This window comes from Myotis yumanensis, unplaced genomic scaffold, assembly GCF_028538775.1.
Source record: "Myotis yumanensis isolate MYYU_CA2020_CCGP unplaced genomic scaffold, mMyoYum1.0.hap1 SCAF_10, whole genome shotgun sequence".
Taxonomy (NCBI): Eukaryota; Metazoa; Chordata; class Mammalia; order Chiroptera; family Vespertilionidae; genus Myotis; species Myotis yumanensis.
Genome location: NW_027223761.1, coordinates 18,001,530 through 18,017,684, shown reverse-complemented (window position 1 = coordinate 18,017,684; position 16,155 = coordinate 18,001,530). Strand labels below are relative to the sequence as shown.

Genomic DNA, 16,155 nt, shown 5'->3' with positions numbered 1-16,155 from the left:
CAGCATTATGGTTAACATTTATGTCTCACTAAGTTGATGGATTCTGCAGGTTTCTGTTTTAATGACTTGAAATTCTCTTCTTTGTGACTTCCCTGTTGCCACAATGAAGTCCGAATTTGTGAATTAAATCTATTAAGAATGATTAACCATATAGTCAACATCTGTAGGAGTCATAGATAGAGAAGAAACAACTCAGAGACTTAGAATTCTTAAAAACTAAACATACCTTTCCTCTCCTTTATGGAAGCTTAGAGGTTATGATGCTGACATAGGAAAAATATGTAGTTATGTGTTTTGGCAGGGACTAGAGAAAGGAGAGAGAGGGGGAGAAAGAATAAAATACCTTTATGGTCTTTTGTATCAACAACCTGTACTCATTCTAGAAAACCCATGCATAGATCATTCCCAGAAAAAAAGAATGTATTTTTGTATATATTCAATATTTCCACCAGTTAGCAATGAAAACTTCAAGTTCATCCTAATTAATTACACATGCCAAAAGCAAAGAAAAAAAAGTGTATTATTTAAGTGAGTCTATTATTTCTGTCATGTCAACAGGAAACTTCATGACTCATTTAAATCCATTTGTAAAATATAAGTAGGATAATATATCTAATCCAGGGCATTATTCTATATTTGATGAAAGACTAATTAAAATATTAAAAACTGCCCTAACCGGTTTGGCTCCGTGGATAGAGTGTCGGCCTTTGGACTGAAGGGTCCCAGGTTCGATTCCGGTCAAGGGCATGTACCTTGGTTGCGGGCACATACCCAGTAGGGAGTGTGCAGGAGGCAGCTGAATCGATGTTTCTCTCTCATCGATGTTTCTAACTCTCTATCCCTCTCCCTTCCTTTCTGTAAAAAAAAACAATAAAATATATTTTTTTTTAAAAATATTAAAAACTTTTCAGGGAAATTTGCACCACTTACATGTCACTTTTAATGGTGTGGAAAGAGCATGAAAGAGTCATGTTAAGCCAGACACAGCAACTGGGGCTATTGAGTGAATGCTGCTCAGTGAGCTGTTATAAAGATAGTTCCTTGGCATTTTGAAGGAAAAAGACTTCATCTGAAGCTCTGGCTCTCTATGTACATGTGCATTCATTTGGCAGAGAGAAATAACAGCTCACAACACATTTGATATAGATAGTAAGGCTTGGTACTTTCATATCTGATACACAGTCGACTTTTTTCCTATTCAGTTATTTGTAGACTTATTTCTGAATGAATCCATGCAGATTTTTTTATCTTTATTATTGAAAGTATTACAGATTCCCCTTTCCTTCCCCATTGGCCCCCTCCACCTCTTGCCCACCCCCACCGCCAGGCCTTCACTGCACAATTGTCTGTGTCCATGGGTTATGCATATATGCATACAATTCTTCGGGTAATCTCTTCCTGCTCCTCTCCCTCCCTTCCTCCTGAGACTCCTCAATCTGTTAAAGAATATTGTGTTCACATAACCTATATATATTCATGCCAATAGATAAGTATACCTTAAAAATAATTGTTACTAATGAGATGTCCCCAAAAGAGAAAGAAAGCCATCTATGAGACTTTTAGAGCTACAAAGAAAGTTTGGAAGTCAACCACAAATCAACATTTACAAAACACCTTGCTTTTATTGTGGTGTTTGTAAGGTGTTGTCACTATTTAATGAATACAGGAGAAAATTTAACCTACTTCCATTCTTCTTTATAGCTATCTACAAAATGACAGAGGTGAGTGGAAGGGGTAGCTCCATCAATCCCAAAGACCAGGTCTAAAGAAGTGATAGACTATTTTAGTACTGAATTTAAAATATCATCACTCAGAAATACCATGATCTTTCCAGGTGGACCAAGCTGAATCGATGAAAAGGACAAGCAATGTAACAGAATTCATCCTACTGGGCCTGACCCAGAATCCAGAACCACAGGAAATCTTATTTGTTGTGTTTTTAATCATCTACTCAACCACACTGACAGGTAACCTGCTCATCTCGGTCACCATCTTCATCATCCCAGCCCTGAGTTCGCCCATGTACTTTTCTCTGTCCTATTTGTCCATTTTAGATGGTTTCTACTCTTCTTCCATAGCACCCAAAATGATCTCTGACTTGATCTCTGAAAAGAACATCATATGCTTCAATGCTTGCCTGACTCAGCTCTTTGCTGAACATTTCTTTGCTGGAGCTGAGATCATCTTGTTAATTGCCATGGCCTATGACTGCTATGCAGCCATCTGCAAGCCCTTGCACTATATGACGCTCAGGAGCCAGCCTGTGTGTGGTTTTCTCGTGGGAATGGCTGGAGTTTTAGGGCTTCTTCATGGAGGGATCCAGGTTTTGTTCATAGTCCAGTTACCATTCTGTGGCCCTAATGTCATCGACCATTTTATGTGCGATTTCATGCCTCTCCTGGAGCTAGCCTGCACAGATACTCACACTTTGAAGCCCCTGATTACTGCCAACAGTGGGTCACTGTGCTTGCTTGTTTTTTCTATGCTGGTTGCTTCCTATGTTATCATCCTGTGCTCCCTCAGGACTCACAGCTCTAAAGGGCGTCACAAAGCCCTGTCTACATGTGCCTCTCATGTCACTGTTGTCATCTTATTCTTTGTACCTTGTTCATTCCTATACCTAAGACCTTTAACCTCCTTCCCCATTGACAAAGCCGTCACTGTGTTTTGCACCATAGTAACTCCCATGTTGAACCCTTCAATCTACACCTTCAGAAATGCAGAAGTAAACAATGTCATGAAGAAGTTCTGGGAGCAAATAATGAATACTGATAATAAATAAACCTTGTGATTGGAATATTTAAGCCAAAAAAATCTTGTGATATTCTGTAGATATTTATTCCCTTTCTTAGTTGATTAAACTTGGGACAGTCAATTATCCTGTCTGGACCATTTTTCTTCAGGAGCCCACATGTTGTGGGCAGGGCTGACATATCTGTTAAGGCATAGTCAGCACAAAGCTTAGAGCCCAAAATAGTGATGCTGACATGTCTCATGCTCTTGGGACTTTTATCAGGTTAGATATCACTATATATGAAGGCCTTTGAAAAATAGATGCTCTGCCATAATTTCTTATGAGTAACAATCTTGTAAATATATGCAAGCAATTGTATGTTTAAAAAATCAAATTTAACAGTCTAATTGTAGTTCCCAAGAAAGATAGAATGAAACAGGATAATGTAAAAATAAAGATGATGATATAATGATGATTGCTAATGTTTGTTGAGCACGTTCTGTGAATAAAGTCATGACCTAAGTACTTATTTTGTATATTTTGAGGCAGCAAATTTCTGATCTTAATTTCTTTCTGTCTTTAATTCATTTGTAAGTTAGTTGGGCCATTGTTAATCATGATTCTGACAACCAAAAACAAGGGCAAAAAAATGTTTGTAATAAAAATAAAAAATACACACACACTCACACACACACACACACACACACACACACACAAAGTGCAATGGGATCAGTCCTTTATGCTATCTGAGATTGTGACTGTACTGAAAATAAAGGCACTTTTCAAATTTCAACTAAAGTAAATATGCTTTTCTAGAAAGTCCCACAATAAAATTCTGTCAAGCTGGCAAAAATGCTATTTTTAAGCAAGCCTCATCATGATCTCATATTTCTTAGCTGACAGAAAAATTAGCTTAGTTATATTTTTACTATCTAACAGCAAAAATGAATAGGTATAGAACTGAAGGTCTCATTTATATGTAGTGTTTATTAATTAGACTTAAACATGTGACAAAGTGAAAGAAGACAATATTTATTTTGCCCAAGAACTCAGCAACAGTTGTTTTTGCTAGATATAGAATTAGGGGATCAAACCATTATTTCCTGGTGATCTCCTGAATTTATTGACTATTGAAGACTAATTTTTAGTACTTCCAGTTTTTTCCATAGTGAAAAAGTAGATATGATGGTGAATTATAGATTATCTGTCAAACAAAATATAAGTTTATTACAAATTATGGGAGCCTACAATCTTAAAGGGTGAAGCCTGGGAAGGGATATAGTCAGAGTTTGTAAAAGTAGGAAAAGAATGGGATGAACATGAGTGGATGTTTCAGATTCCAGAATACTAGAATCCCTTGGAGTTTGAAACAGAAAGAGGAAGAATGAAAGTCCACTTTGCATCATTGGCCAAAACATAAACCATTCTGTTCTTAGCACAGCATATTGGAAACTTAGTAGAGATGGAAAAGTAAAAGAAAGCAACACTTGATTAATCAATTAACCTCATGGAATATTAAGAAAAGGTTGAGGGACATGTAATATTCTCAGGTAAAATGTGTTGGGGTGTATGTGCCAGAAATCTGATTAGGAACTTTACATAGATTATCTAATTTAATTCTTACAATAACACTTTAGACATTATTATCTTTATTTATTTTAAAGACAAGCTTCAGACACTCCAGAGGTTTGGTCACTTGCTTAAGGTCATGCCATTTCCTTATACATAGGAAATAAGAATCAGACGCAGGTTGACCTTGCTGCAGAGCCAAGATCTTACCCTCTCTGCGGTAGGGTAGCAGCCTGCTGATGTCACAAAAGGTGGAAAAAGAAATGGAAGCCAGACCTAGATGCACACAGACTCTTATATGTAGTGACATGAGAAGTTTTTTGCCTTAAGTTGTATTTTGCTCACATTTATATGATGCAATTATTGCACAAAGTCAAATGATATTAACACGGATTGCTATTGAAAGATCTGGATGATGAATCACAAATAACTGATTTTGAGTTTAGGCACGTCAAAGCTAGAGACACTTGACTAATCAATTAACCACATCAGGGGACATTTTTTCTACTTTCTGAAACAAGGATAATAATCATTTATGCCCTATATATTTCATATAGTCATTTTATAATCAAAGTATTCAGTTCAAGTGAAAAGAGTAAGTAAACCATAGAAGTGTATGATGATGCATGGATGGATAAGATTAAATAAGTTGATATACGGTAACAAAAAAGTTTTGGTTTGCTCCACTCACAGCAATAAAATCATTCCTATTTCCTGCCTTGCCACTCATGATCCACTGCAATTTTTTACTATGTGAAGAGCTTTTTCATGGCACTTTTTACCTCGTCATTTCTCAGGGTATAAATGAGTGGATTCAACATAGGCGTCAGAATACCATAGAACACCGCCATGCTTTTGTCTATCGGTAAAGTAAATGAAGGACGCACATAAGTAAACACACAGGGCACAAAGAACAGCGCTACAACAGTGAAGTGGGCCCCACAGGTGGAGAGGGCCTTGCGTCTCCCCTCTGCACTGTGGGACCTCAAGGAGCGCAGGATAACAATATAGGAGGCGGCCAGCATGAGAAAATTCACCAGGCAGATCGCACCACTGTTGGCAACCACCAGCAGACTGGTGACGTATGTGTTGGTGCAGGCAAGTTCCAGCAAGGGGTACAAGTCACAGACAAAGTGATTGATTATGTTGGGCCCACAGAAGGGCAACTGAAGGACCAGGAGGAGCTGAACCAATGAATGCAGGAAGCCCCCAAGCCAGGTCACTCCCACCAGCAGGGCACAGAGATGCCTGGTCATGATAACGGGGTAGTGCAGGGGCTTGCAGATGGCCACGTAACGATCATAGGCCATCACCGTGAGCAGGATGATCTCAGCACCTCCCAAAAAATGGGCTCCAAAGAGCTGAGCCATGCAACCCTCATAAGAGATGGTTCTCCCCTCATACAAGGAGTCAGCGATGAGTTTAGGGGCCATGGAAGAAGAATAGCAGGTGTCTATAAAGGACAGGTTGGCCAAGAAAAAATACATGGGGGAATTCAGGGTGGGGCTGGAGGTGATGGTGACCACAATGAGCATGTTGCCACAAACTGTGACCACATAAGTGAGCAAGAAGACCACAAAAAGAACTCTCTGTATTCCTGGGTTCTGTGACAGTCCCAGCAAGAAAAATTCTGTGATATTGTTTGATATTTCCATAGTCCAAGGACACAGAGAATGCAGGTACAGTATTGCCTATAAATGAACAGAGAAACATAATCATAACATTGCTAATTCCAGAAGGAAATATTGCAAGGTTTCTTTTATCTACACCTACTTCCCTTTGCCCCTTTTTACCCTTTCTGTTCCCAAAATTCTTATGCCAATTTAGTGTGTTCATTACAAAATGTCAGCATATGTCTGTCTGCTAACTTCAGCATCAGTGGGTACTATATATCTAAGTTATTACATGAAAATAATAATTTAATTAGCCATACTTTTAATTTATTTTATTACTACTGAAATTGAACTTTTGGCAGATACTGGTTTTCCAATTCAATGAGAGTCCCTCTCTGACCATTTTCAGCAAGTCTCCGCCTAGACACAATGGCACTTGAGAAAACTATGAACATTCCAAATCTCCTGAAACTTCTACACGAACAGTCCACATATTAAATCTTTCTTCTTGGACTGCGCAGTGAGGTTTGCTACACTTTCTGTTGCAGGTATTTCCAACAGTAACACAAAGTGAAGTAAAACCAACTAAAGCAAGGATTGGGAGAAACTGATGAGGTTGCAGCTGGAGACTTACCCAAGTTCTCCATTTCTCTCCTTGTTCCTTTACTCCCACTCCGTGCACAGACTGTGGACAAGCTCATGTCTAGGAAGCCAACTTAACTTACTCCTCCCCCTTGCTTTATATATTCTACATATTCTGCATTTTGCTTTTTTTTTTTTTTTTGGCTTGGTAAAATTCTTCTGGTTAAAGCTACTAGTCCTTCTGTAGTTTACAGGAAGGAGTCCAAGGTCACAAAAATAAAAAAAGTTTGGTGAGCATCAGTGAAGGGTTCTATTAAATGATTACCTGTGCATTCTCTACATAAATGAGGCTTGGGGGCAGGGAGAAGAGATGGCCTGTCTTACTCAGCTGCAAATTACAATCTCATCCAACAGAATATTCCTACTCACCCTTTACTCTCCTAACAATATGAAGGAAGGAAATGCCTGTGTCTGCCTTAGTTTTGAGAGACACATAATCTTTCATTCTCCTAAAAACACAGGCCTTCTTAAGGTAGCTAAATCTCTCAACTTGATGAAGATCTGATGCTCAGTTTGATGGGAATTAAAGGAAAATCATCAAGTGTCAGAGGAAGAAAGACACACCCAGATATAAGCAACACTGGAGAGAAGAGCTCTGTGTTGATCCGGAAGCTGCCTCCTTTTTCTCTCTCCAAGCTTTGTTGCAAGAAGGCGAATACAGCTTCTACAAGTGACAAGCTTCATGGGGACCTTTTCAGAGTAGAACTTGATGGCCAAGAGCACAGATAACAGTAACAAGAGCCAGTGCCTATGTAGCTCTTAGTCTTTGCCAAGCACTGTCCTAACTGCCCTACATATATCAGTTCATATAATCCTCACTTCATGCCCAGGAGATAAGTCACTGTCTTTATCCTCATATTGAAGAAGAAAGTCAGGCACACATTCAGCAACTTACAGATGCATATTCAGCTAATAAGTGACAGAGCTAGCAGGCACTCTAGCTAAGGAGTCCATGGGCTTTGCTGTACTATACTGTCACTTACCAGTAAGCTCATCTGGGTTTGACTCCTTCCTCTGCCACTTATTGACTGTCTGTATAAACTGGGAATACTGCTCTACGCTGAGGTTGCAGAGAAAAGTAAATGAAAATAGTCCATGTTGAGTGCTTGTACCGAGCCTGGATGTGACAAACATTTTTTAAAATATATTTTATTGATTTTTTACAGAGAGGAAGGGAGAGGGATAGAGAGTTAGAAACATTGATGAGAGAGAGACATCGATCAGCTGCTTCCTGCACACCCGCTATTGGGGATGTGCCCGCAACCAAGGTACATGCCCTTGACTGGAATCCAACCTGGGACCCTTCAGTCCACAGTTTGATGCTCTATCCACTGAGCCAAACCGGTTACGGCTGACTGGGCCTTTTGGAGCGCTCAGTATCTATACTAATAAAAGGGCGATACGCTAATTAATAAAGGGCACATCTGATATCACTATCATCAACACTATTGGCATGTGGCTTAGGAAACAAGGACCTAAATGTATGTACTTGAGACCAAACAGGTATTGATATGGGTACAATTTTATTATACTAGGAAATATGAAAAAAAATCCCTAATCCTGATCTCCATACAGAATACAAGAGTAGAAAAATAGAATCAATATGAATAGTAGACAGTTTAGCTACATAATAAATGTATATACCCCAAAATAAAAATGTTCAGCTGGTTCATTGCTGTGATTCAAATTTATGGAAGTACAAAATAAATTATTTGTTAAAAACTAGCAAAGAATAAAAGGCTCCTGTTTGAGTTATCCAGGAGAAGCAAAATTATTTCATGGAAAATAACATGAATTTTAGCAAATTTATTCCACCACATTTTTATTTGAGTTGCATTTTATTTTATCTTATTTTAAAAATAGGTTATAGAAAACTTACATTGACTGGATCTGAGGACATCAACAGGTCACCAGGATTGATTTGATTTATACCCTAACATCATGGAATGGTGAGACTGGTCATCTAGGCCAGCTCCAAGCACAACATCCCAAATTTTTCTGTTCTACATAACTAAACTTCTGAATGAAATTTGAATTGTGTTTTAAATTGAGACAAAGCATAGCTGAGGCAATTGCTATCAATTGCAGAAATTCATCTGAACTGAAACTTTCTTAGAACAGCAGTAGGTGAAACCCAAAAGGCTGTCCTTCACTTACAAGCAGCTGGGAATTCGTTTTGTGGTCCATTTCCCTCTTACTTGCTGAAAAACCCTATGACATTTAAAATCATCTTTTCCGATTGTCTCCATTTTAAAGACAGTGGATTGCAGACTCGGAGTTTAGGTGCAGCTGGTCCAAGGTCACATGGGTGATTCCTGGCAGAGGCACTCCTGGCTCCCAGGTCACTGGTGGCTCCAGGTCACTCAGGTGCCCTTTCCAATATAACCACCCCCTTCTGTTCTCTACGTTGTCTTTGAAACGCCAAATAAAGCCCTGCTGCTAACATGAGGGAGAAAGTTCCCAGGAGTAGCAGCTTCTTAGCTCTGCTTTCTGCTAATAATACTCATCAGCACCATGCAAGAGAAATCTTTCTCCTTCCAATGTTATCACTCTCACCTTATAAATAACCCTTTATTTATAAGGTTTCCGATGTGTGTGCTTTCCACCTCTCTGCGGGAGACTCATTCTCCCCTCCCAGGACCATTGCGGAAGCAGCGTTAGAACTAGCTTTTGCCTTGTTCACACCTCTGAACCATGTTGATGCCATCATTTAATTATTCCCCGCAAATACAGTTTGGTCTCACAAGGAGTGGCCTCTACATTCTGCCTCCTAGAAGTGCCCTTTGTCCTTCTGGTGTCTACATGGATAGTCCCCAAATTGTCAGGAGGAAAAGGGAATTATGATATTTTAGAAACTGGTATTAAGGGTTATCTTTAGAAAAATTGCTAATTGGACAAAAGTAAAAATCAACAGCATTTATTGAGCATCTTCAGTGTTCTAAGCATGGGTACCAGCCCTTTTCACGTACATCATCTCTTTCATCTCCCCCTATAAGAATGTGAGAAAAGTATCACTCCCCTTTATCCACACTGCTGCTGTGTGGTGTGCTGACAGACCAGAGAAAGGAGGGCCAGAAGGACCTGAATTAAAATTGCACTTCCACCATTTCAACCATTCAATAAGTACTTTTCAAGGCATTTTGTTAAATGCCAGGAATATCAGAGTGAATAAAATGGACATGGTCCTGGCAGCTTATACTCCAAAAGGGGGAGAGCTGCCTCCAAACCAAAGCAGGGCATAAGCAAAATAATTACAAAAGCAAAAACATGGAATGTATTAATATATCAATATATTTTCAATCTTGATGATATCTATACACATGTTTAATAATTGACATGTGCAGCCTGTTTTTCTCCATAAAATTTGTAACCATTTACATTTTCAGTATTCTTGCCTATTCAGCATGTGTAATTCCCAATATTGAATGAATCCTACTCTAAGCCTTTTCCAAACGTGTTCCCTGAAAGCTTCCAGAAAAAGTCACAAAATAGGATTTTGTCTGCTATTAATTTGTCACCAATTTCAAAAGGCCCATCAACATTGCCCAGCAATCCTATTACATCAACACATTTTTCCACTTCTCCTCAAGGACCATTTAAAAGTTTCTTCAAAATTCTGTTCCCAACCACAAGTCTCTACTCTTCACTTGTTTTTTAACTTTATTTTTCAATTATAGTTTACATTCAACATTATTTTGTATTAGTTTCACGTGTACAGCATAGTGGTTAGACAATCATAATTTACAAAGTGGTTCCCCCCATATGTCAAGTACCCATCTGGCACAATACATGGTCATTACAATATTATTGACTATACTAGAGGCCCGGTGCACAAAATTCATGCGGGGGGGGGGGGGGGTCCCTGAGCCCGGCCTGCAATGACACAAGCTTTCCACGCCCGGGGTTGGCCAGAGGCCCTTCGCGGCTGGGCGTGAAATGCTTGCCTTGTTGCCGGGGCAACAAGGCAAGCATTCCTCCCCACCCCCCACCAGCCGCTTCGTGCCCGCTGCTGCCCAGAGGCCCTCCTCGACCAGGGTTGAATGCTTGCCTCATCGCTGTGGCGACGAAGCAAGCATTCTGCCAGGCCGCTCACACTGCCTGCTCTCAGTGGCCACCCACCCTGGGACTGGGGGACTCTGGCAGGGCTGAGAGGACTGGGCGCTGCCATCTTGTGGCTATGGGTGCTGCCATCTTTTGTGACAGAGTGGTGGTTAATTTGCATATTACCCTTTTATTAGATAGGACTCCCTGTGCTCTACTTTACATCCCCATAACTATTCTGTAACTACTAATATGTACTTCTCAATCCCTTCACCTTTTTCACCCAGTCTCTTAACTTCTCTCCCCTCTGGCAACAGTCAGTCTGTTCTCTGTAACTATTAGTCTGTTTCTATTTTGTTTGTTTATTTTACTCATCTGATTCCACATATAAGTGAAATCAATGGTATTTGACTTTATCTACCTGACTTATTTCACTTATCATAATACTCTCTATATACATACATGCTGTCACAAATGGTAAGATTTCCTTCTTTTTTTATGGCGATGCAGTATTATATTGTGTAGATGTACCACAGCTTTTTTTATCCACTCATCTACTGAGGGGCACTTGGGCTGTTTCCAGATCTTGGCTATTGTAAATAATGCTGCTATGAACATAGAAGTACATATATTCTTTCTGATTGGTATTTCGGGATAACTCCAAAGCATGCCCCGTAGAAATCAAGTAAATAAACCTACCTGGTTGCCTCAATTCTTAACGTTATTTTCTAAAGATTTTGTAGTCAGAAAACTGACTCACTTGCACAAGTCACCACAGGTAAATGGAGTTTTGTTTCACTAACAAAGTCTAAATGTAAAGTAATCAAAGAAATATAAAGACTATGTTTACTGCTCTAAATGTGCAAATCTTGGTTTGAATTGTTCTTCAGCAAAATTGAGGTTGCTGTAATTTTTTTTAAAAAAAAAAAAAGACATGTAAAACTTTAGACAATAATAAATAAATAGATAGATAGATAGATAGATAGATAGATAGATTGAGGTTGCTGTGTAGGCTAACGCCCTCAGGCTGAAATGAAGCTATTGCCTTCATTTCTACCAAACATGTTCAGATAGTAAATGAAGTATAAAAGCTTTCCTGGGACCCTCACAAGATCACATTGACTGGGAAAAAAGCATAAATAAACTTGTCGCTGAGTGCCACCATCTTTCCACATACCCCAGCATGCCAGCACCAAGAGGTAAAAGGAATGAGCACAAAGTTCCACAGCTAGAAGATGACAGCATGAGTTCCTGTCCAAGTGATTCCCTCCTTGAAGTCTATGCACTTTTCACTGACCCACTAAAGAAAAAAAGGAAAGGAGCTCCATTTTCAACATTCTCCTAAGTACAGACAGCTATGAAAGGGCTATGGTTGGCACCATGGAGTATTAGTGGATCATATAAAGTACAACAGCAGTCTTTTTCTTATCTTCACCCAATGATATGATTTTATTGATTTTAGAGAAAGAAGAAGTGGGGGGAAGAAAAGGGGAAGAAACATCGATGTGAGAGAGAAACATCCATCCATTACCCCACAACCTAGGTATGTGCCCCAACTGGGAATTGAACCCACCACCTTTTGGTGTACAGGATGACACTCCAACCTACCTAGCCACACTGGCCAGGGCCATGATCCCACATTCTTCCGAGAACTTTTAAAAGAAGGTGATTTATTCAACACAGATTAAGTAAGCTGATGTACAAAAACTTCTGAGAATATTACTTTCAAGATATCAGAGGCTATTTTATTGCTGTTATTCTCATAATCAAGATCAACATTTGCATTTGTGCTTGTTAGGCATCTGATGAAACAAAAAGTTTTTTTCTACACTACCATCCTCACCCAACCCTGATCACACTTCCCCTGATGATTATGCCTATTTCATGAGGCTGTTGTAAGGATTAAAGAAGTTAATGTGAGGTGATTGGTAAACATCTGAGGAATGAATAATCAATCTGGAGTTACAAGGGCTTTAGGAGAAAGTGCAGGGTCAAAAAGAACAGAAGACATTATCAACAGAGGTAGTAGCCACCTCTGAAAAACAGACTTTGATACAGGACTTTTCAAGGTCTTGTGTGTCCTGCAACCTTCTGCAACTGGCATTGTCACTGTCTCCATTTGTAAATGTGGAAATTGAGACCCAACTGGATGAAATGACCCACGAATGATTAAGTAAGAAGGACATCTAATCCTGCTCCTCTAAATCCATTTTGCACAAATTGGCTCCCCCTACATGGAAACAAAATAAAGCAAAGGGCATGAGTGGGGGCGGCAGTCCCCACTCAGCTAGAGAGGAATCAGTACTGCTGGGTGAGGTGCTGAAGCTTGTTCTCCTGGCTCTGCTCGCCATCATCCCAGGCCACCACCAATCCATGGTCCTTCAAAACATCCTTGTCTGTACTGCTCGGTGTCCATTCGTTCCATCTTTGTCAAGGAATCCCGAGGTGGGAAAAGTCCCGAAAGCAGATTGAAGGAACCTGGATTTTGGTCGCTATCTTGCTCTGGATTTACTGTGCGACTTTAAGTAAATCCTTTAACTTCTCTACATTTGTTGATTCATCTGCCTGCTGAGAGAGCGTGAAATGGAGGAATAAGAGGAAAGTGCCTCTAATATCATAAGAGACCGAATTAATTTCATTAAGCACATGTTAGCCTCAATAAAGCAATTAGCTAGTGCTATTATACATTGTATAGGTGAAATACTTGAACTTCCAAGAGGCTCTGTCATTCACAGGCTCTCGTATGTTTCCTAAATGAGGCATTAATTATCACACTAAGGGCCCCCTTCACTGTGACCCCCTTGAGGGAAGAAATTACATCTTACTTTTTTAAATATATTTTTATTGATTTCAGAGAGGAATGGAGATGGAAACATCAATTCTGAGAGAGAATCATTGATCAGCTGCCTCCTGCACGCCCCACATTGGGGATCAAGCCCGCAACCCAGGCATGTGCCCTGACAGGGAATCAAACCGTGACCTCCTGGTTCATAGGTCAATGTGCAACCACTGAGCCACTATGGCTGGGCCATCTTACTTCTATTTGTATCCCACTACCTCACTCGTTGCAAACACTCAATAGATATTTAATGAATGGAGGATGGAAGAAACCTATGGGATTATTATTATGAAAAGAGCTTAGGAGACAAAAACTCATAGACACAGAAAGCAGTATGGTCGTCATCAGAGGGAAGTGGGTGGAGGTAGTTAAGGTTAAAGGGGGTCAAATACATAGTGACAGAAGAGGATTTGACTTTGGGTAGTGGGCACACAATGCAATTATACAGATGGTGTATCATAGAAATGTACATTTGAAACATATAATCTTATTAACTAATGTCACCCCAATAAATTTATTTTTTTCAAAGAGTTAGAAGGATAGTTGTCATTACAAGCATCAAACTGGAGATGCAAAGCCTGCGTTGGATGCTACAAAATGGGAAGTCTCCCAAGTTCCAGGTTGGATGAGATACCCTGGAGTGTCACTTCTCTCCCGAATTCCCCTTGACCCTAAACACTTTCCTCATGGCATTTTTAACCTCATTGTTCCTCAGGGTGTAGATCAGAGGGTTCAGCAAAGGTGGCATGACAATGTTAAAGAGGATGACAAGTTTGTCAGCAGCCAGGGTGGTAGACGGACGAATGTACATGAACATGGGGGGCACAAGGACCAAAATAACGGTGATGATGTGTGAGCCACATGTGGACAGAGCTTTGCGGCGGCCCTCAGATGACTGGCTTCTCAGGTTTAGTAAGATGACCACATAGGACACAATAAGGATGATGAAGCACACTAAAGAGAGAATGCCACTGTTGGCCACCACAATGAGCCCCACTACATAGGTGTCTGCACAGGCCAGCTTCAGCAAGGGATGAACATCACAGAAAAAGTTGTCAATCTCATTGGGCCCACAAAAGGGCAGCTGCACCGTGAGGAGGGTCTGCAGGATGGAATGGAGGAAGCCAGCCACCCAGGAGGCCCCTGCCAGCAAACCACACTTCCGTCGATCCATAATGGTTATGTAGTGCAGGGGCCTACAGATGGCCACATAGCGATCATAGGCCATGGCTGTGAGGAGGAAGATCTCAGTGCCACCAAAGAAGTGGGCAGAAAAGAGCTGGGTCATGCAGCCATTAAAGGAGATGGTCTTGCGCTCCACGAAAGTGTCAACGATCATCTTGGGCGTGGTAGCAGACGGATAGCACATGTCAGCGAAAGACAAGTGGCTGAGGAAGAAGTACATAGGAGCACGCAGGGTCTTGCTGGCATTGATGGTGATGATGACCATGAGGTTCCCCAGGAGAGTGAGCATGTGGAAGAGGGAGAAGACCACGAAGCACACATGCTGTAATTCCCTGCTCTGGAAAAGGCCGAACAACACAAACTCAGTCACGTTGTTCTTGGTGCCCATGGATTCTCTGCCCTGAGCATCAACCAAGTGGTTAGCTCTGCAATGACACAAATTATGTGATATAAGAAAATTTCCCAAATCCTGGGAGTCAGAAAACTGTACTCAGGTCTAATAATGATTCTAACACCCAATTTCAATAGGGGACAGGGGTTCCCCACACCTACAAGCAATTCTCAGACACCATCTGGGAGTCCTACAACTCAACTCAATTTTTTACCCTACCTGGAGATATTGCATCAGGTCCCACAAGTTAAGGGTTCAGTCCTACAAGGCACGCGCACACACACACACACACACACACACACACACCCCTGTATGCTTCTGACCTAATTGCCATAGATTGGAGGCTCCAATGACTCCATCCTTGGCCTCCACTAATTTGCTAGTGTGGAAATCAGAGAAAGATTTGGCTTACAAGACTAACAGTTTATTATAAAAGTATGTAGAACTCAGGAATGGCCAAGTGAAAGAGATACATGGAGCAGGGTTTGTGGTAAGAGCTCCTACCTGATCACCACTGGAAGCTCTCCAAACCCCACCCTTTGGATGTTTATAGAGGCTTCATTACTTAGTCATGATTGATTAAATCATAGGTCATTGGTGATCAAGTCAACCTTGGCCCCTATCCTTAGGTAATCTACGGGCATTCCAAAGGTCACCTCATTAGCATGACGAAAGACCCTTTATTAATCACTGGTCAGGAAATTCCAAAGGGTTTTAGAAGCTCTGTGCTACATATGTTGACAAAGACCAACTATATATTTCTTATTAAAAATCACAATATCACAAGTCTCCAGCTATGCTTTATACTAGCTGTGATCTTTGGCAAATCAATTAACTTTTCAGAACCTCGTTTTCAAAGTTTAAAAAGGTAAGGATATCTGTCCCTTCCTCTGTGTTCTATTGTCCCTGGTATATACCATCTTCATGGTGTCAGTGATGCTGTTCTGTAATTGCTCATTTACATGCCTACTCTCTGCCCTAGGCTGTGAGTTGCTTGATAGCAAGGCTCCCGACCACTTGACTCTAGACAATGTTCACTATCTAGCACATAGTATGCATTTAGTAAATGTTTGTGAAATAAGGAATTAAAATACCTGCCCGGTCCACCAATCGTGTCCAAAAATAAACTTCTGATCTTTCC

The 16,155-nt window shown here is 40.5% G+C and overlaps 3 protein-coding genes across 3 annotated transcripts; 1 reads left to right on the top strand and 2 right to left on the bottom strand.

Moving 5' to 3' along the window:
- Positions 1-1,852: 1,852 nt before the first annotated feature.
- LOC139017882 (olfactory receptor 4C45-like) lies at positions 1,853-2,782 on the top strand. The gene has a single exon (XM_070426493.1). The coding sequence runs from the start codon at positions 1,853-1,855 to the stop codon at positions 2,780-2,782; it is 930 nt and encodes a 309-aa protein (XP_070282594.1).
- A 2,270-nt stretch (positions 2,783-5,052) lies between these two features.
- Positions 5,053-5,958, bottom strand: LOC139017883 (olfactory receptor 4C3). Its single transcript, XM_070426494.1, has one exon. The coding sequence runs from the start codon at positions 5,956-5,958 to the stop codon at positions 5,053-5,055; it is 906 nt and encodes a 301-aa protein (XP_070282595.1).
- Positions 5,959-14,081: 8,123 nt separating this feature from the next.
- On the bottom strand, positions 14,082-15,011 carry LOC139017881 (olfactory receptor 4S1). The gene has a single exon (XM_070426492.1). The coding sequence runs from the start codon at positions 15,009-15,011 to the stop codon at positions 14,082-14,084; it is 930 nt and encodes a 309-aa protein (XP_070282593.1).
- Positions 15,012-16,155: the final 1,144 nt, after the last annotated feature.